Source organism: Heloderma suspectum, chromosome 5 (genome assembly GCF_057233095.1).
Source record: "Heloderma suspectum isolate Gila_16-S chromosome 5, 16-S_ref, whole genome shotgun sequence".
Taxonomy (NCBI): Eukaryota; Metazoa; Chordata; class Lepidosauria; order Squamata; family Helodermatidae; genus Heloderma; species Heloderma suspectum.
Genome location: NC_139462.1, coordinates 125,789,006 through 125,809,112, shown reverse-complemented (window position 1 = coordinate 125,809,112; position 20,107 = coordinate 125,789,006). Strand labels below are relative to the sequence as shown.

Below are 20,107 nucleotides of genomic sequence, written 5' to 3'. Positions count from 1 at the left end.
TGAAAACAAAAAAGGACACATATAGGAAGTGGAAAGAAGGCCAAGCAACAAAGGAAGAGTACAGGCAGGTAGCACAGAATTGCAGGGATGGCGTCAGGAGGGCTAAAGCTGAGAACGAGCTGAGGTTAGCGAGGGATGCTAAAAGCAACAAAAAGGCTTTCTTCAGATATGGGCATAGTAACAGACAGAGGAAAGAAGTGGTTGTTCAGCTGTTAACTAAGGATGGCAAAACAATAACGGAGGATAAAGAAAAGGCAGAGGTGCTCAATTCCTACTTTGGCTCAGACTTCTACCAAAAGAGGGTCTATGACCCCCCTGGCACAGGCAAAATACAGGCTGAAGGGGCAGGATTGCAGCTTGAGATCGATAGGCATATGGTCAAGGAACACCTAATTACTTTGAATGAGTTCAAATCTCCAGAGCCAGATGAACTGCATCCTAGACTAATAAAAGAACTGGCAGAAGAGCTCTCAGAACCACTGTCTATTATCTTTGAAAAATCATGGAGGACAGGTGAAGTGCCAGATGACTGGAGGAGGGCTAATGTTGTCCCTATCTTCAAAAAGGGTAAAAAGGAGGAACCTGGGAACTACAGACCAGTCAGTCTGACTTCAATCCCTGGGAAAATTCTGGAGCAGATTATAAAGCAATCCATCTGGAAGCACCTTGAAAACAATGCAGTGATGACTCGAAGCCAACATGGATTTGTCAAGAACAAATCCTGCCAGACGAGACTGATCTCATTTTTTGATCAGGTCACCTCACTTGTGGACTGTGGGAATACTGTGGACATAATATACCTCGACTTCAGCAAAACTTTGGACAAAGTGCCCCATGATTTCCTGATGAGCAAACTAGCTCAAAGTGGGCTAGATGAAACAACGATCCAGTGGATCCACATTTGGCTACAGAATCGGACTCAAAGAGTGCTTATCAATGGGACCTTCTCAAACTGGAGAGAAGTAATGAGCGGGGTACCGCAGGGCTCAGTCCTTGGCCCAGTGCTCTTCAACATTTTTATTAATGACTTGGAGGAGGAGGTGCAAGGAATGCTGATCCCATTTGCAGATGACACAAAGTGGGGCAGGATAGCTAATACTTTGGAAGACAGAAACAAAATTCAAAGTGATCTGGATAGACTGGAGCGCTGGGCAGAAAGCAACAGAATGACGTTTAACAGGGATCAATGCCAAGTTCTGCACCTAGGATAAAGGAACCAAATGCACAGTTACAAGATGGGGATACATGGCTCAACAACACTACAAGCGAGAAGGATCTTGGAACTGTTGTCGATCACAAGTTGAATATGAGCCCACAATGTGATGTGGCTGCAAAAAAGGCCAATGCTATTTTGGGCTGCATTAATAGAAGCATAGGGACTACAGTGGCTTAGTGGTTAAGATGCTGAACTGCAGACCGGAAGGTCGGCAGGAGAGTAGTTCGAGACCCGAGTGCTGCGTGATGGTGTGAGCTCCTGTCTTCGGTCCCAGCTCCTGCCAACCTAGCAGTTTGAAAGCAAGAAATTGCAAGTAGATAAATAGATACTGCTTCGGCGGGAAAGGTAACAGCGTTCCATGCACCTCGATGTTCAGTCATGACGGCCGCATGACCACAGAAGCGTCTTTGGACAGCGCTGGCTCTTCGGCTTAGAAATGGAAATGAACACCACCTCCTAGAGTCGGACACGACTGGCTGGGGACACCTTTACCTTTAATAGAAGCATAGCTTCCAAACCCCGGGAAGTACTAGTTCCCCTCTACTCAGCACTGGTTAGGTCTCATCTGGAGTACTGTGTCCAGTTCTGGGCACCACGCTTCAAGAAGGATGCAGACAAACTGGAGAGGGTTCAGAGGGGGGCAACAAAGATGATCACGGGACTGGAAACAAAGCCCTATGAAGAGAGACTGAAAGAACTGGGCATGTTTTGCCTTGAGAAGAGAAGACTGAAGGAAGATATGATAGCGCTCTTCAAGTACTTGAAAGGTTGTCACAGGGAGGAAGGCCAGGATCTCTTCTCGATCATCCCGGAGCACATGGAAGAATGGGCTCAAGTGACAGGAAGCCAGATTCCGTCTGAACATCAGGGAAAACTTCCTGACTGTTAGAGCAATACGACAATGGACCCAATGACCTAGGGAGGTGGTGGGCTCTCCCACACTGGAGGCATTCAAGACGAGGCTGGAAAGAGGGATGCTTTGACTTGGATTCCTGCATTGAGCAGGGGGTTGGACTCGATGGCTTTGTAGGCCCCTTCCAACCCTACTATTCTATGATTCTATGATTTAACAGGATAAGCTCTTCCCATCACTGCAATTCCATGCTGGGAAAGGAATAAAAAATAAAACTGCCAGTATCATACTGCCGTTAAACAAATCTATTGTACAACCACACTTGGAATATTATGTACAGTTCAGGAGAGTACCTGCATAAGGCTTTTACTCTGGTTCTACTCCACCCGAAGTCAATTGCGTCAGATGATGCATGTTGCTAGCATCATCTGCTAAATCCTTTTTTGTTGTTGTTCATACTCATTTTGTGCTGGGTTTTTTCCATCACAGCAGCTTCAGTGCAATTTGGCAGTCTGTGTGACCACAGCTGGCTTCTCTGCAGGCTGGTGGAAGTGGCGTGATTGGCAAAAGGGAAAGTTGCGTGGGGCAGGGGCGTGGGGAGAGCAGAGGGCCTAATATCTCCCCAGAAGTAACTCATTGACCTCCGCTGCATTTTGCCTACAGAAGCAGAGGGGTTGGGAGGATTCCTTTGCCAGCCCTTTTTCTTAAAACTGCTCAATCACTGTCTCTCCCTTTAAATATTCATTCATTGCGTCCTGGCTAATCATGCTTACTCAGAAGTAGGGATAGGCCAACTGAGCCACAGCAGTGTCTGCTATTGTTAACATTATTAGTATTGGTGCAGCTGCTGCCTCCTTCTGATAGCGCTTGGCGGGGCAGCTACTGCTGCCGCTGCTGCCTCTGCTTCCCCTGCCCCAAACTCTGGTTTCTGCAGGAAAGCCTCCTCCTCCTCCCCACACACCCACAAGCAGGAAAATCATGCACACAACGAAGAAACTGGCTAGTATTTCTGGATGAAGAAGGTTAATGCACTCTGTCGAAGGGGTAAAACACCGCAGTTGTGAATGAAGGAACTGGGGACACTGGTATTTCTGAATGAGGAGGGTTACTACAGTCTGTTAAAGGGCGAAACACCGCCATTGCAGGATTGTGAATGAAGGAACTGGGGATGTGATTGTGAATGACTTAATCAGAGGCTAGTATTTATGAATGAAAAAGGCCAACTAATGCAGTCTGGCAAAGGGGAGAAAAAAGAGGGGAGAGGAAGCCTGCATCCAAAAGCGCCCTGGGAATGTTTACTCAGAAGTTTCGTTCCCCAGTAAGAAGTAAATCTAGCTCCTGTGCAGTCTCAAGTAGGGGATCTATAAAGTTCAGTTGGACCCTGTCTTTCCTAATGGATATTTACTGAAAACTAAATGCCATATGGGGCAGTGGGACTTACTCCTGGGTAACTATTATGTTTAGGATTGGAATAGGGAGGGATAAACCAAGGTTTGCTTTTTCTCGAGGATAAAGAATGGGGATTCAATGTACAAATGTGACTCTGGCTATAAACTATAGGATTTGGGGGTCAAGGAGGTCAACAATGGCATTAATTTTGATGGAAAGGCAGTCCTTCCGCCATGTTTAAAAATGGCGCTTAAACTTTTATCCCTACAATAGGCCATGTAATGTGAATGTGTAACTTATATGGTCATTTTTTTCATGATGTATGCTAGAACGTTATGGTTTAGTAATGGTTTATTGCATCATTCATTGGATGAGAGGTGTGACGTAAACTACAGGGGCTTACTTCAGTGCTTCCGGTAAACTTCCCTGAGCAGGGGAGCGTTGAAAGGGGCAGGGAACAACTCTCTCATTTGCTGAGCAGCACCTATGGGGCTGATGACATTTTTCATGGTGAAATTAGAAAACATTTCAGTGCCATCTTAGAAAGTGATGGAAGGAGTACTCTGACAATTCAAATAACGTATTCTTTGAACTCATTGGCCCCCAAACCCTATAATTTGATACCAAACACAAGACAGTTACTTCTCTGGTTGACAAAAAACTAGTAACCGGAAGAAAACTGACTGCCATTTTGAAAATAGTGCCTAAAAAGGTTTTGTGCAAGAATCAGAATGTTTACGCAAGTTATTATGCTAATCCAATACCACAAGATCACATATCAGCACAGAAAATCTCTGGACCTCAAAATTTTTACGAGGTATAGTGTGGGGACAGGATGAAATCCTCAATGTCTTTATAATCAGAGGCACTGAGTTGTAAGGGAACCCCAGAAGGCTATTTTGACTGACTCCAAGCACATAACACTTATAAGCAGAGCATTAAGACATCAACCCTTCCCTACTATTTCCCACCGAACACCGATATACCACCTAGAGGTTCCAAAAGCTGCTTTAGTTTTAGATTTGCTTTAGATTTATCTAATCCTTATGGAAGTACATAAGATTCTGGCTGGATCAGAACAAGCTAGTCCAGCATCCAGTTTCTTAACACTGGTTAGCCAGATGCCTCTGAAAAGACTGCAACAGTCCTCTCCCAGATCTGATATTCAAAAAAGTATACTACATCTGAATGTGGAAGTTCCATTTAGCTATCCTAATTAATAAAAAGGTAAAGGTAAAGGTGTCCCCAACCAGTCGTGTCCGACTCTAGGGTGCGGTGCTCATCCCCGTTTCTAAGCCGAAGAGCCAGCGCTGTCCGAAGACGCTTCCGTGGTCATGTGGCCAGCATGACTGAACACCGAGGTGCACGGAACGCTGTTACCTTTCCCACTGAGGCGGTACCTATTTATCTACTTGCAATTTCTTGCTTTCGAACTGCTAGGTTGGCAGAAGCTGGGACTGAAGACGGGAGCTCACTCCGTCACGCAGCACTCGGGTCTCGAACTGCTGACCTGCCAACCTTCCAGTCTGCAGTTCAGCGTCTTAACCACTAAGCCACCACGGCCCCTATCCTAATTAATAGCTGTTGATTAATCAGAATCCATGCATTTGTCTTTTTTTTTGCCATCCAAGCTGGCTGCTGCCACCAAGGCTTATGGTGACAAATCCCATATTCATTATGTGTTGTGAAGAAGTTATTTTATTTTGATTTTGTTACTGGAATTTTTACCCGTGAAAGCAAATTTAAAATGTAAACATGTGTACTTATAGTCCACTTATTTAAAAGATGGTGGGCGAACTGTAAAACTTGCATCTATTGAGAAAAAGGGATTAATTGAACAATCACCTGAACAGTCACCCGCTTCCTTTCATCATTAGACAGAGAGAAGAGAGATGCATTGGCCTGCCTGGGCTTGTTTAGTGCTAGGTCTCTGGATTTTAAAAATAAATTTATTCACACATCCCAAGGTCTCTGCATTATTATTTAGAAGTAATATGTATGTATTTAAAACCTTTCCATAAACTCAAGGCAGCCTCCAAGTAAATTTCACTAAATTCTGATGAGACTTACATCACAGCTGGGTACATGTGTCCACTCAGAACTAAGTCCCATTGAATTAAATGGGACTTAGTCTCAGGTAAATGAGTATAAAATTCCGGTTTGATGCCCAAACAAATCAGTGGGAACACACAGAATTGCCCCAGGGTTTCTAATCACATTGGTTTGTCATGACAGAAACATGTTACAATCCAAACTGTCTGTCTTACATGTCTTTTGGTACAGAATGAACAGAGAGCCAAAAATAGCCAAGTGATCTCAATCATGAAAGCAAGTAACAGTGCAAGAATATCCTCTTCTTCCCTCACTCCCCATTGTCACATTTTTCTCAACCATGAGGAAAAATAAAATAAGAGGGACAACTCAGTTTTTTGAGACTGGACTTCCTTGTACCTTTGGATGGCATTTTTTTCCAACAGGGGTTAAAAAAAAATAGAGAAAGCTTCTCACAGGACTAGAACTGATGGATGGAATTGCACAAAAGCAGATTTCAGTGAAACTTCCTAATGGTAAGAGCAGTTGGACAGTGGAACATACTGCCTCCTGCCCATGATGGGCTCTCCTTTACTGTGGAAGTATTCAAACAGAAGCTGGATGGCCATCTGTCAGGGATGCTGTAGTTGCATCCTGCATTGAACTGGAGACTGGACTAGATGATGTCCAAGGTCTTTCCCAACACTATGATTCAAGACCCAGTATGGTGTAGTGGTTAGAGTGTTGGATTGGTACTTGGGAGATCTGGATTCTAGTCCCTACTTGGCCATGAAACTCACTGGGGGACTTTGGGCCAGTCACTGACTCTCAGCCTAACATACCTCACAAGGTTGTTGTGAGGATAAAATGGAGTGGAGGAGGACAACGTCAGCTGTCTTGGGTTCCTTGTAAAAGGGGGAAAAGTGAGATATAAATGTAATAATAAATAAATACATAAGTATGATTCTACGATCTCAGGGGGGATGTGGGTGGAATGATTCTTGACAAATCAATGGAAAAATCCAGGATTTTAACATATCTGGTGTTCAAGAAAACTTCACAGCTTATTCTGAGCATTCACATCTTTATTCAAAGAAAACAAAAGACAGAAAGGAAAGCATACATATGCAGAGATTCCCACAAAATCCTTGTAAGGGGATTCTCCTTGTTCACATTTCAAACAAATCCTTTACACAATATATGACAAGGCACAACTTTGGCTAACACTGATTAGTTACAGAACACTACAGAGGCGGGATGAGCTGTATAATACTTCTGATTGGTTTGTAACTGCCACATAGAAAAACAATAAGTATTAGTTGCCAGTTTGATAAGCAGTTCTTACTGTTCTGGTTATATCTGGCTTTTCAGGTGGCATTGAAAGTTGGGGCTTGGAACTTTCCCCTTTTACCCCAACACTTCCTTTCACCCAGACACAAAGGGTGCAATCCTATCAGGATAGGCGGCTGCCTCTGAACTCGGAGGTGACTGCCTATCCAATGCAGGGCAGGAGCAGCGCGGAGATCGTCCCCTCTGCGCTTCAGCCTCCCTGCATTCTCGGCTGGACAGCTGATTTCGGCTGTCTAGCCACGGAAAGTCGGGGGGGGGGGGCGGATGCCAAACAACTCATAGGAAGCGTTGGAATGGCACTTCCACCCTCCGTGCCCCACCCCACCCCACCCCACCCCACCCCCAGGATCACCCCATTTTCGCTGCTCCGCACTCCTCTTAAGAGCTTGGAGTGCAGGGGCGATCCGTGCTGCCTCCAAGGCAGCACGGGATTAGGTGAAGGTCAGTTCCTTGGAGCGTGGGCTCTGAGGTCGGTTCTCAGGGCACAGATCTATCCTATGGCCGTCTAGCCGCTGACTAGTGGCCATAGGATTGCGCCCTTAGTCTGCTTGCTTTTGTTTACTGTAGTTTGGTACATGCAAGGATAGTGAAGCGTGGGGTCAGAACAAATGTGGGCCTGAATAATGGCTCATGGAATTTTCTTCCACACTGTGAATGGGGACGAGTGTATGCCACGTCCCCCTGCCCTCCAACAAAAGGCAGTAGTCAAGAGAGGAGTTCCTACTCTTTCTAATTCATGCCTTTATTTTGTGTGACTTTTAAAAAATGCTCCTAAACATCTAAATATAGCTCTACCTATGCAAATTCCAATGCCAGCATGCCCCCATATCGAAAAGTTATCCCCATACTGCAAGCTGGGAAAGCTGAGGCTGGGAAAGCGGCTTGCAACAGCCCGTAGTGTAGTCTGCTGTTAACATTGCAGGTTGGTAGCTAGGTGGGCTGATAATGATTTACAACATTTCAGAGCAGTCCATGGTTAATGTTGCAAGTTGGGGGGTTAGGCTGACAACCCTGCAATGTGTGATAATACTGCAAGACAGAGGGACTGAGGCTGGGTTGGATTTCAAGTCAAGAATCCCGCAGAGTAAATACCCGACATTTGCAGCAAAGGCGACACCAGGCTTTTTGGCAACTCCCATCAGCCCTCGTCCTCGCCGACAGTCACGAGGGGCGCTAGAAGGTGCAGGCCGCCCCCTCTGGGCGGCCGCAAGTGGCCCGACCCGCGCTACCCTCTCCGCCGCGTCCATGCGCAGCTGCCTTCCATCTTGGATCGCGGCACGGCTTCCCGCGGGCGCGCTCACTTCCGGGGGATGCCCAACGGCGGCGCCTGAGGGCGCGTCCGGGAGCGGCGGCGCGCTTCCCGCGGGGCGAGCGAGCCTTCGGAGCTGCGCCGCCTGCCAGCGGCCGCGCGCAGTGCAGGCGGCGGCTCTTCCGCCGCGGTGGGGCTGCGCGCGCGCGCGGAGCAGCGCCGGCTGGCCGGCGGCGGAGGCGGCGCAAGATGGCCGCGCCCTGCGCCTTTGAGCCGTGGCTGCAGGGCCGCCTGGAGGCGCTGGGGCTGGATGGCGACGTGTACGGCGGGTACATCCGAGGCGTGCTGCGGGAGGCGGAGTGTGACGCCGAGCGGCTGGAGGGGCTGCTGGGGGCGCTGGCAGCGGGGGAGCCGGTGAGTGCGGCGCCGCCCCCGCAGCGGGCCCCGGCCGAGGAGCGCCCGCTCTCTCTCCCCGCCCCTGCCCGCGCTGCAGCACGAGGGGCCAGGCCGGCGCCAAGGCGGGGCCCGCTCCCCGCGGGCCGAGCTCTTGGAACGCGGCCGACCCGCCCGCGCCGCACCGTCTGCATGGCCCTTGGCCCTCGCCATGTCCACAGAAGGACTGCAGCGGCCGACGGGGGATGTCGCAGTTTCGCCTCGTGCCTCTGCCCTGAACTCCCTGGGTGACCTTAGGCCAGCCTCCCCCTCTTCTCCACCCTCCCCCGCGCCTGAATACGAGGCTAACTGTGGTTGCGGGATTGTTGTAGGGGTTTCAGTGTGAATTTTGAGGACAATCGTTGACAACTGACAGTGCAATCCTATACCTGCGTACTCAAAAGTAGGTCCCATTGAGTTCAGTGTGGCATACTCCCAACCACGCGAGTACAGGATTGCAACCTTAGTTAATAGTTGGGAAAGACAAGTTTTGTTGCTTTTACTACTTAATAAATGTGTTTAACACTGCCCCCTAAAATGTTCTCCTTTCTCTATTTTCCAGCCCTTAAAAAAACAAAACAAAAAAGGAACACCTGCAGCGATACGTTTCACAGGTTGATTTTGTGTTAAGTGCACAATGCCATGCCCACTTACCCCCATTGAACACAGTGGGGATCTACTTTAGACTTGTGGGACTATGAATGCCAACTTTTGTGTAAAAGCACTTTCTCCTGTCAGAAAATGCTGTTCAAGAGTTTCATCTCTCACGTTCTTCAGTCTAGAACAGATGGACAATTTTTGAATTAGGCTCCACACTAGTCTTCAGATAGTCTGTTGTCTTAAAGTGTATTTTGCTGCATGAACTGATCCCTGATTCCTTGATCAGGCGCCATAATAAAGTTGACACTAATGAGCACTAAGAACTTCCTATTTATGCAGTGCCTATACTTGGGCATTGCAATAACAAGAGTAAACACATATTACACAAAAAACAGCAACATCACATTAAACTGTGACTCTCTTACAGTTTTAAAACAGTTTTGCTTTCCTCTGAGTGAAACTGTAGCCAAGTTGTTTTTTTTACTATCCCTTCATTAACCTTTCATAGGGGACGTGATAAAATTGGCCGTGGGGGTGGGGCTAGATTCAGACTTCAAACTGCTAGTTGGTCATCCCTGATGGCATCCCATAAAAGCTCTTAGTGACTTTATGATAGACAAGCCCTTCTCTTTTCAACTGAAAAGTTTTTTCTTAATCAGGATGAAGATGTGCTGCAAGATGTTTGCAAGGAAATAGTTGAGAGGTGGTCAGAGACCCAAGATGCTGGAACCAATGAGAAAAGAGAAGGTATTTCCTGCCATTTCTTTTGGCATCACCAGAGTGCTTGCTGAGCTTTCTGCATGACTTTCAGCTTCCTCATCGGAAACTTTAAACACTTTTCTCCCCTTACTATATCTTGTTCTCAGTGTCTCATTTCCCTACATATGTTTTTACCCTTGATCTCTGGCCTGCTTCCTGGAACATTAATAGAAGATATTTTAGAAAAATTGTCTTTACTATTAATAAACAATATTTTATATAGTACCATCAATGTGCATGGCACCTTGCAGAGCAACAAAACACAAGACAGCCCCTTGCCCCAACGAGCAACAAGTTGACACTGGAGAAACAGTAGAGGGGGGAGGAGATGATGGAGGCATGATGGGTAAAACAATATGCATAGAGTTTGTTTGCATGTACTTAGGCTTTGTTTTAACTGGGTGTGAAGTCTAAAAAGTGAAGTTAAAGCTTTAAGGAAAATACTGGCTTTGAGGGGGGATTTGACTGAAGAGAAGTGTTTTAGAAGGGAGTTCAGGGACAAGGAGCCACACAAGAGCGAGCTGGCGGAAGGAAGCAGGAGACTATTGGATGGTTGACTTGGAGGAGTGGAGGGCAGGAACATGAACATGATGGATTTGTCAAAAACAAGTCCTGCCAGACAAATCTGATCTCATTTTTTGATCAAGTCACCTCCCTTGTAGACCGTGGGAATGCTGTAGACATCATATACCTCGACTTCAGCAAAGCTTTCGACAAAGTGCCCCATGATCTCCTGCTGAGCAAACTAGCTCAAAGTGGGCTAGATGAAACAACGATCCGGTGAATCCACAGTTGGCTACAGAATCGGACTCAAAGAATGCTTATCAATGGGATCTTCTCAAACTGGGGAGAGGTAACGAGCAGGGTACCGCAGGGCTCAGTCCTGGGCCCAGTGCTCTTCAACATTTTTATTAATGACTTGGAGGGGGAGGTGCAGGGAATGCTGATCACATTTGCAGATGACACAAAATTGGGAGGGATAGCTAATACTTTGGAAGACAGAAACAAAATTCAAAGTGATCTGGATAGACTGGAGTGCTGGGCAGAAAACAACAGAATGACATTTAATAGGGATAAATGCCAAGTTCTGCACCTAGGAAAAAGAAACCAAATGCACAGTTACAAGATGGGGGATACGTGGCTCAACAACACTACAAGCGAGAAAGATCTTGGAATTGTTGTCGATCACAAGCTGAATATGAGCCAACAATGTGATGTGGCTGCAAAAAAGGCAAATGCTCTTTTGGGCTTCATTAATAGAAGCATAGCTTCCAAATCCCGGGAAGTACTAGTTCCCCTCTACTCAGCACTGGTTAGGCCTTATCTGGAGTACTGTGTCCAGTTCTGGGCACCACACTTTAAGAAGGATGCAGACAAGCTGGAGAGGGTTCAGAGGAGGGCAACAAAGATGATCAGGGGACTGGAAACAAAGCCCTCTGAAGAGAGACTGAAAGAACTGGGCATGTTTAGCCTTGAGAAGAGAAGACTGAGGGGAGATATGATAGCACTCTTCAAGTACTTGAAAGGTTGTCACAGAGAAGAAGGCCAGGATCTGTTCTCGATCATTCCAGAGTGCAGGACACGGAATCGTGGGCTCAAGTGCCAGGAAGCCAGATTCCGGCTGAACATGAGGAAAAACGTCCTGACTGTTAGAGCAATACGACAATGGAAGCAATGACCTAGGGAGGTGGTGGGCTCTCCCACACTGGAGGCATTCAAGACGAGGCTGGACAGCCATCTGTCAGGGATGCTCTGACTTGGATTCCTGCATTGAGCAGGGGGTTGGACTCAATGGTCTTGTAGGCCCCTTCCAACCCTACTATTCTATGATTCTATGATAGGATATGAGAGCAGAGAGATGTGGAGGTAAGGCCATGAAAGTAAGAACAAGGCGTTTAAGCTGGAACTGGGAGCAGATAGGAAGGCAGAGTACAGATTTAAGAAGGGGAACTGCATGGTCTAAGCAATGACAGCGGGGGGGGGGGGGGGATAGCAGAGTTCTGGATAAAGTTGAGAGAGCCAAAGTGGGACAATGGAAGGCCAGAGGGGAGAAGGTTTCAGTAAGGCGGGAAATAATGAGAGTGTGAATTTTCCCTGAGGGGGTCAGAGAAGAAGCACTGGATTTTCACAGCTGAACAGAAAGAAGCTATTTGACTTGACAATAAACAATATGGGTAAAAAAAAAAGAAGAAGAATCAAAGATAATATCAAGACTTTGTGCCTGATCAACAGGATGGATAATGGTGGTAATGGATACAGACAGTATATCAAGAGAGGAAGCATTGGGAGGAAAGATGAGGTTCAGTCTTGGATATACTGAGCTTAAGATAGAAATGAAACATCCAAGCAGAAATTAAATGGTGGGGGAAGGTTCTGCAATAGATCTGGTGTCAATGTATAGATGGTATTGAAAGCCAATTGTGATTCTATATCATAATTACCAAAATATGATAGAAACTGTCTGGCTTAATCAAATACTGAAGATGGAAGTTTTGCAGACTGTTAAAGTTTTAACAGGTAACAAATCTCAAGGGCCTGACAGATTTGCTGCAGAATACTGCAGTTTCTACCTGAATATATTTTAGTACACTCACAGGTGCAATAAAGAAAATGGTGATTTGCAGATTCATGAACAGAATCTAATGTTGTCTCACCTTGGTCCCCTCACCAATGTTAAGCATTCTGCTGCCAATATCATTCACTTGTGTCATCGTTCTGACCACGTGACATCCTTCCTTAAATACCTACACTGGCTTCCTTCCCATTCCTGGGTCCAGTACAAGTTCTTGTCTTTACCTTCAAAGCCCTCCATAGCCTGCCTTCCCCCTGACCTCTCTGCTCTTATATACTGACACATCTCTGTCTGTAACCCTGCCTTTGAAGTGCCTCAGGGTCCTGTCTTGTTTCACTGTGCTTTTTAACATTTACATGAAACTGCTGGGAGAGGTTTGGGCTGAAGTGTCATCAGTATGCAGATGATGCACAACCCTGCTTCTCTTTTCCATTTACTAAACTGATGTGGTTTATTTTATTATTTATTTCTGCCTTTCTGCCCCATAATGGGGCTCAATATGGCTAACAGTAACATTCAGATTAAAAATAACATCATAATTAAAGCATAACTTAAACACAATAATAAAACAACAATATTGACATTCTGAATAAGTGTTTGGAAGCAGTTTTGGATGGATGAGGGCAGGCAAGATGGAGGCACTGTGGTCAGAAAGACTGCTGATCTGGATGGAGGTTTACATCTGATCCTGGATAGGGTTGCACTCCCCCTGAAGAGCCAGGTATGTAATCCAGGGTTCTCCTGGACCAAGACCTATCTGTGGAAGGGCAGGTGGCTAGTAGGGCTTTTTACCAGCTTTGGTTGGTTCTCCTTATCTGGACAAAGGGACCTGCCTTCATTTACATAGTGCCTGGTTACATCTAGGCTACATTAAAGGCAGCCTGACGTAGAGACCATTACAATAAAGATAGTTCAAAAATTGTCTGGTAAAGGAAGATGTTGCATGGTGAATAGGCTCTTGTTTTAACATATATAAGCAAAGGAGATATAAAGACAGAAGACACTGGGTATCTATTCAGTTGATGTTTAAATTCATCATTTTTTGCAATCCCAATCTTTGTTATACACATATAGATGTAATGATGTTTAAACGTTTTTTAAAAATATAAAAAGATGAGGAAAGTGCTCTATCTTTAAACCACTTGGGCCTGAACTTTCCTCTATCACAGTCTTTACATTCAGCACAGAGCACCTCCATATACCATCAGAGACTATGTTTGGCAAGTGATGCAATTTTTGTTTGTTTTGTTTAGACATGGAGTTTATTTAGATGAGCAAGTGGGGATAAGTTGGAATAAGTTCTTTATGGTCCTGTTTATAATATTTAACTATTTTGACGTTAATTCTAAAGGTTACTCACCTTTAGCCTTGGGCTCAAATATGGCACTAAGCCCCACTTGTGAGCACAGGGAAACTGGCCTAAGCTGCTGCTCTGTAGTTGCAGCAAGGCCACATTGCTGGAGGACTCAACCCCTGTGAGGGTGAGACCTGGATGGAATGCAGGCTATGTCTGTGGAAAGGCGAACACAGACTTGTGGGCTTGCTCATGGGCTTATCCTTATTTATCTTTGCTTTGTCCTCTTCCCTCCCCAGATGAGATCCAAGCCATTGCCAACATAATTGAAAAGCAGGCACAAATTGTGATGAAGCCCAAGGAGGTGTCAAAGGACAAGAAACTACTAAAAGCTGCCCTTCTGGCGCAGTATGCTGAGGTGACAGATGAAGAAGAATATCCTTTCTGCGTTGCAAGTTCTGAAATTCTGTTGGATCTGCTCTGTGGTTGGTTGGTCCAGTGACTCAGGTGCTGGAGTACATGGGTTCCCTGTTTTGTTTATAGCCCACTCTGTCCCATGAACTGGAGGTAGATTACAGTGGACATGTGTATAAATACACATAGATAAACCCCTATCCCTGAAGGGCTGTCCATCTCTGAACACAAGAGCTGCCATTGTGGGTCAGAGCAGAAGTTCATGAAGGGTAACGAAAGATCGGAGCCTGTCCCTTAAATCAGAAAAGATTACACCTGCATTACTCCATCAGCTAAATAATAGGTTTTGTCATCTTCAGGCATACGTGATTGTTTTAGCAACCCATGGTTGCTATATACCCATTTGGTGAAAGCAAATAGAGCAAAGTAACAGAAAGATAACTAACTTAAGAAACAGCTTGCTTCAAGATACTGTGGTGGACACTAGTATAGATGGCCTTTAAAACTGACTAGACATACTCATGGAGGACAAGTGATTGTCTATCTGTGATAGCCAGAAATGAACCTTCCATGTTCAGAGGCAGGATATATCTGATTGCCAGATGCTGGAAATGAGCAAAGGTTGGGTATCTCCATCTTTCCCATCTTGTTATAGCAAACAGAGGATGGAAAAGCTGTAAGCAAGAGTCTTCAGAGTATTCTGGCAGTAAGGGGAATGGAACCTTCGTGCCCTGTGTCCTTTTCCAAGGCTTGTAGTCATGCTGTCTCTTACCCATAACTTCTTTCCCACTCCTTATCCTGAATATCAAAATCCCTTTAACTCACCATACTGAAACAGATGCACAAGATGACCGTGGGGCAACTGCAGTGACGATCAGCTCCAAAAAATGTATCCTTTCAGAGATAGCCTTTTGAGGCCACCCTTGGTCAATAATGCGAAGAATGGAATGTTGACTTGTTTCAGAGCAAGATTAGCATTAATTCGTATGCAGTACAATTAGTATTGTGTCTGTGCAGTAGAATCTTAATATAGTATGGAATCTCTAGTAGAGGATGTTCTTAGGATCTTGGGAGGGTTGGGGAGAAGTGCAATCCCACTGTTTGCTGTTGGTTTGCAAGTTGTAGGCTCAGTTGTTTTATATCCATTGTTATAGGAAAGATTTACCTGCAATTCGATGCTGGTCCAACTTCACTTTATGTCTTCCTGAAGAGATAAATTGGATGGGCAGCTGCAGATCATACTACTACTGATAATGATTTATATAGTGCCTTCTAATTAGCAAACTGCTCTGTAGTCTTCATTGTATTTCTTCTCAGAACAAGCTTGGTAGGTTGAGGAAGGTCACTGTTTTCATTGTACAGATGAGGAAAGTGAGCCTGAGTTGGCAGTTGAATGCAGGAACTTCAGGTCCAGATCTTTTTCTGGTGTACTATATTGGATCTGAGTTCTTACACCTCTCTGTCCTGGTCACATGGCTTGAGGCTTCTGTTGTGGGAAAAATAGTACTGTTGAGGTGAACTAATGATTTCTGTGTGTGTGCGTGTGAGAGAGAGAGAGGAGTCCCTTGTTCTCCTCAGCTCCCTTATCAGCTTTGTTCAAAAACACAAACCTGGAAGATGTTATGAATGCGCGGAAGCTGGAGAGGGAGCATCTACGTGACGAGTCGCAGCGAAAGAAGGAGCAAGACAAGCTTCAGCGGGAGAAGGACAAGTTGACTAGGCAAGAACGCAAGGAGAAAGAGAAGAAGAGGACACAGAAAGGCGAGAGGAAGCGATAGCAGCTGGACTTTTCTCTCTTCTCCCCCACCCCACATGCACACATACACCCACTGCGCTCAGCAGAAGGAACCCCTTTTTGAACACTTCAGGCGTTGTTTTTAAAGCAGCAACAAGTCCAAGGATTGGGGGGAAAGGGGGGAGTTTTTTAACTCTCACCTGAAGCACTGAAAGAAAACTCTGTTTATACACATCTTGTTGAGTGGTCCCCAACATCTGTAATGAAAGAACCATGTGGTGGCTTTTTTTGTCCTTGTCACTTCGTTTTATTAATCACATAAGGAAACTAAATTTGAGGAACGAATCTGAAACTCCTCTGCATATTCACTGAAAGTTGCTTTTGGCAGGTGGGACTGAGCAAAACCCAGTTTCCCACATACATAAGCCGGGAAGGGTTAATGCCTCTTGACCTGCTTATGAATTAAGTGTGCCTAACCTCACTTAATCTTCTGCAGCTGAAAATGACCCAAAGTGATTTCTCCTGGTTGGGGCTGGGTTAGTGTAACTTCAACAAGGCTGTATTATGGAAAGACTCCTGTTCACTCCAGGAGCCAAACTTTTGAATCTTTTCTTTAATCCCAGCCTAAGCATGCTCATAGTCATTTCCTTTGCACGCCTTGTTTGTACTCTGTAACTGCCCTTGAGTTCAGCCTCTCAGTGTGACCACAGGACTTAATGAACACAGACCATCTGTTGCATGAACCTGTGATTCTCCTGGGCTTTGCCTGGTATGCTGCCCATTCTTCATGATCTATACCTGGTACTATCCCTCACTTGGGCTGAACCCATGGTTGCTTCCAGCTGAATCTTTTATTACGCCATCACCCAGGCCTGGCTTGCACAATTATGGTTTGAGAAATAAACCATGCAGTGTGTGATTGTCATGTGCTGGGGTGGGTGGGTAGAATTACCCTCTGCAGTGCAGCTTGTCATGTGAACACAGCCAGGGTGGCTTGTTGCCGTAGGTGACAAGCCACCCAGAACCTATGGGCTGCTGTAGGGTCCTGGGTGGCTTGTCACCCATGGCAACAAGGCACCCCAGCCAGGTTCACACAACACAACAAGCTGCACTCCTGAGGGTAATTATGCTCAATCCCCCAGCATGTGACCGACATGCACAAGATGGTTAACAAACCACTGTGGGTTATTAACCATCCTGTGATCATGTGAACTAAGTCCCTGCCTCATTCATGGAATTTTAGAGGGAGCCCAGACATCACCTCCTTCCACTTGTAACCCTCCAGGGTTTCCCTACCAGTTCTTTTGTCTTCTTTCTTTACACCTCTCCTGTTTACGGAAGGTAGAATAGTTTATTCATTTGTTACATTTCTATACTGCCCAACAGCCAAAGCTCTCTGGACAGATACCTGTTTTGCAGATATAAAGTTCTTTTTAATGTGACTCAAAGCTTGGCAAGGTTAGCCATTCTTTTAAAAAGCAAGCTGAAAATGATACCTTCTCATCTTGCCACTTGGCTCTCCATAGCCTAGGTACTGATTTGACTATACATCTAGGTCAGCCTTCCCCAACCTGGTGTCCTCCAGATGCTTTTGAATTATAATTTCTAGCATTCCTGACAACTGGCCATGCTGGCTGAGGGTGATGAGAGTTGAAGTCCAAAACATCTGGAGGGCACCAGCTTGGGAAAGGCTGTTCTAGATGATAGCTAGTCCCATTACAAAGGCTTAGGAGAGGTAAAATATTAAACGCAACAGTCTGCCAAAACTCTGCCAGTTTAACCCTAAAACCAAGCTTCAGCAGAAATACCTGTTTCCAAATGATGCTCATAACAGACGTTGTTGAGTTATCTAAAGGAGTTCCATAGTTGTGGGGTATTACCACATGGCAATTTAGTGGAACATATGTAGGCCTCAGGGCTTTGACTTGCAAAGCTCTAGATGCCAACACCTTGAAGTGTCTCCAAACAATAGTAAGAATGCACACATGTATAAATCACACTCGGGGTTGCAACAAAATCCAATTTATTGGGAGTAAAATTAGTACAATATTTTCATAACTTGCAACGTATCAATTTTAAAACTCAACCCATCTTTGTGCAGTAGGTACTATGGTATGTTGGTATCTGTCTGCTGCCATATGCAGTTTATTTTGGCAGCGTGAAAAGTCATATCAGTGATCAAAATGGTCCCGTAGTTTCTCTGCAATCTCAATCAGTCCCTTACATCATCTAAAGGCAATTTATGTGGTTTGATTAACACTTTTTAGCATACCAGGATTTCTTAAAAGCTGGATGAACACAGATATATAAAATATCTGTATATCTAGCTAAGGGTAGATCAGTAAATTTTATTCAGACATTATAAAAGTTTATCTTCATGCTAGATGGTTAAAACCCAAGATCTCCTGAGCCACATAATAATATGCTGGTTTAATAAATTACTCGCACTCAAAAAGATAGTGATATTAAGAAAAAAAAACCAAGCATTCAACAGTGCTAAAGTATGCAGAAGCAAACTAAGAAAACAAAATATACACCAAACAATCTCAAACCAAACTAGCTAAAGAGTTAACTAAAAAAAAAAAGGTAAATTCAGAACTTCTTGATACCCTCCTTAAAAGCAGTACACCAAGGGTATTAAAATAATCATTTCAGTTGCGGTGCAACTGTTGAAGGCTCAGATTACATAAATGTAATTTTGCTTACATTTAAATACTTTGAAACAGGCAATATTTTATTGTATTATTTAAAATAATTGGTACAAGTGATTTCAGAAGGGTTTTTTTTTTTAAAGTTCCCTAACATGCATGGTTGGATAATGGCTTTATGATAATATCACTAATTTAAGAAAATCTGGTCAATTTCTTTACTTAAGTTTAGGTTAAGATTTCAAATCCATAAATATTTTTAAATATTTTCATTTTTTAACTTTCATACTGGGTACGTTTAGCTTTTTCTTTCTGTTTCCAGGTACTCATTGTCTAAAGAACCTCTTTTTCTATCACAATCAAAATTTGTCTTACTAAGACTGCATACAGTAACATGTGACAGTAATTCAAATTCATTATTTGAAAACATTTACTAATATAATCTAAAAGAACTTATCACACAGGCAAAATTTTCATTGCATATGCCTGCATTGTGGAGTGGATTTAAGTTCTATTTTAGCAGTTTAAAATATTCTGATTAATTTAACCTAACATATTAATCAGCCTCATCTATATATTGATTCTGAGCGCTGTTAACATCATAGGCTTCTTGTGTTAACAGCTATTCATCAGGTGCTGGATTTAGGATAGGCAAACTTGTGGCCCTTTACTTATAATTTGGACAAAAAGCTTTAAAAGAGCATTTACAATTTTTAGTACAGTGCTATAGTACATCTGTGTCTTATCTTTATTTTTCTCAATGTTTTCTGGTTTCTCTGTGGATCGCAGGGTTGCTGTTATTCATCTGTTCGTACGACTTATCCTCAGGCTGGACTAGCTCTTGTAAAGCCTTCTCCACCTCAACTGGTACAGAAGTAGACATTGTTTTTGGCAAAGTCATCTGAAGAGCACACCACAGCGTAGTGCGAGCTTTGCGTGTTGCTATGCACATCTCTTTAATGGCCAGTGCAAGAGCAAAAACATCTGGGACGGGGGAGAGAGAGACTTCATGAACTCTTATGTACAGTTCAAAATCTCTACCATTTAGGACACAAAACTGCATAAATGTTTTCTGTTAATTTCACTAACCTTTGCGCAAGATAACACTGAACTGCAAGGTATCTGAATCATAAATGTCACGTAAATGTAACTATCCACCCACCCCTACCCCAAAGGAATATAATCCATGTGGAGCTTTTTCAAAGACTCACTGTAATAAAAGGGAGCTCTTAAGCTCACATTTGTACTTTTGTATACCTCCCATTATTTCAAGTTACAAGAGAAGTCCTAGGACAATTATCCTTGATATTTTTCTAAGTTAATTAAAATTTTGCATACCATAAACAACATGAGTGAGTCCACCTTCCCTATAAGCCATGTAATTAATCGAATGAGCAATCAATGGTAGTTACATTATAGAATAAGAATTTGTGAGAGATTATGAAAGTTTAGGAAATCCTATCGTTAGGGCCTACAGCAGGGATGGGGAACCTTTGACTGGATGCAGCCCCTGAGGGTTCCCCATCCTGCCACAAGTTGCTTTTGCTGTTATCTCCCATCAGTGA

General features: G+C 44.4%; 2 protein-coding genes across 4 annotated transcripts in view; one reads left to right on the top strand and one right to left on the bottom strand.

The window, feature by feature from the left end:
• The first annotated feature begins 8,251 nt into the window (after positions 1-8,251).
• Positions 8,252-19,889, top strand: CCDC43 (coiled-coil domain containing 43). Of its 3 annotated transcripts, none has more exons than XR_014792529.1 (6): positions 8,252-8,502; positions 9,780-9,867; positions 14,045-14,180; positions 14,990-15,048; positions 15,750-16,282; positions 19,332-19,889. XR_014792529.1 is itself a non-coding variant. In XM_084860018.1 (5 exons), exons 1-5 carry the CDS (start codon positions 8,338-8,340, stop codon positions 15,935-15,937), a joined length of 636 nt encoding a protein of 211 aa, XP_084716144.1. In that variant the 5' UTR covers positions 8,252-8,337; the 3' UTR covers positions 15,938-18,502. The 3 variants fall into 3 exon arrangements, 1 of the variants encoding a protein (XP_084716144.1); XR_014792528.1 differs by lacking the exon at positions 19,332-19,889 and adding an exon at positions 16,936-18,502 and having other exon boundaries at positions 15,750-16,883; XM_084860018.1 differs by lacking the exon at positions 19,332-19,889 and having other exon boundaries at positions 15,750-18,502.
• MEIOC (meiosis specific with coiled-coil domain) overlaps positions 17,897-20,107 on the bottom strand; it is a 44,000-nt gene continuing 41,789 nt past the window's right edge. Inside the window, exon 11 of the mRNA XM_084859786.1 lies at positions 17,897-19,526. Within this exon, the coding sequence (XP_084715912.1) occupies positions 19,300-19,526 (227 nt within the window). The 3' untranslated portion in view covers positions 17,897-19,299. The remainder of the gene's footprint in view (positions 19,527-20,107) is intronic.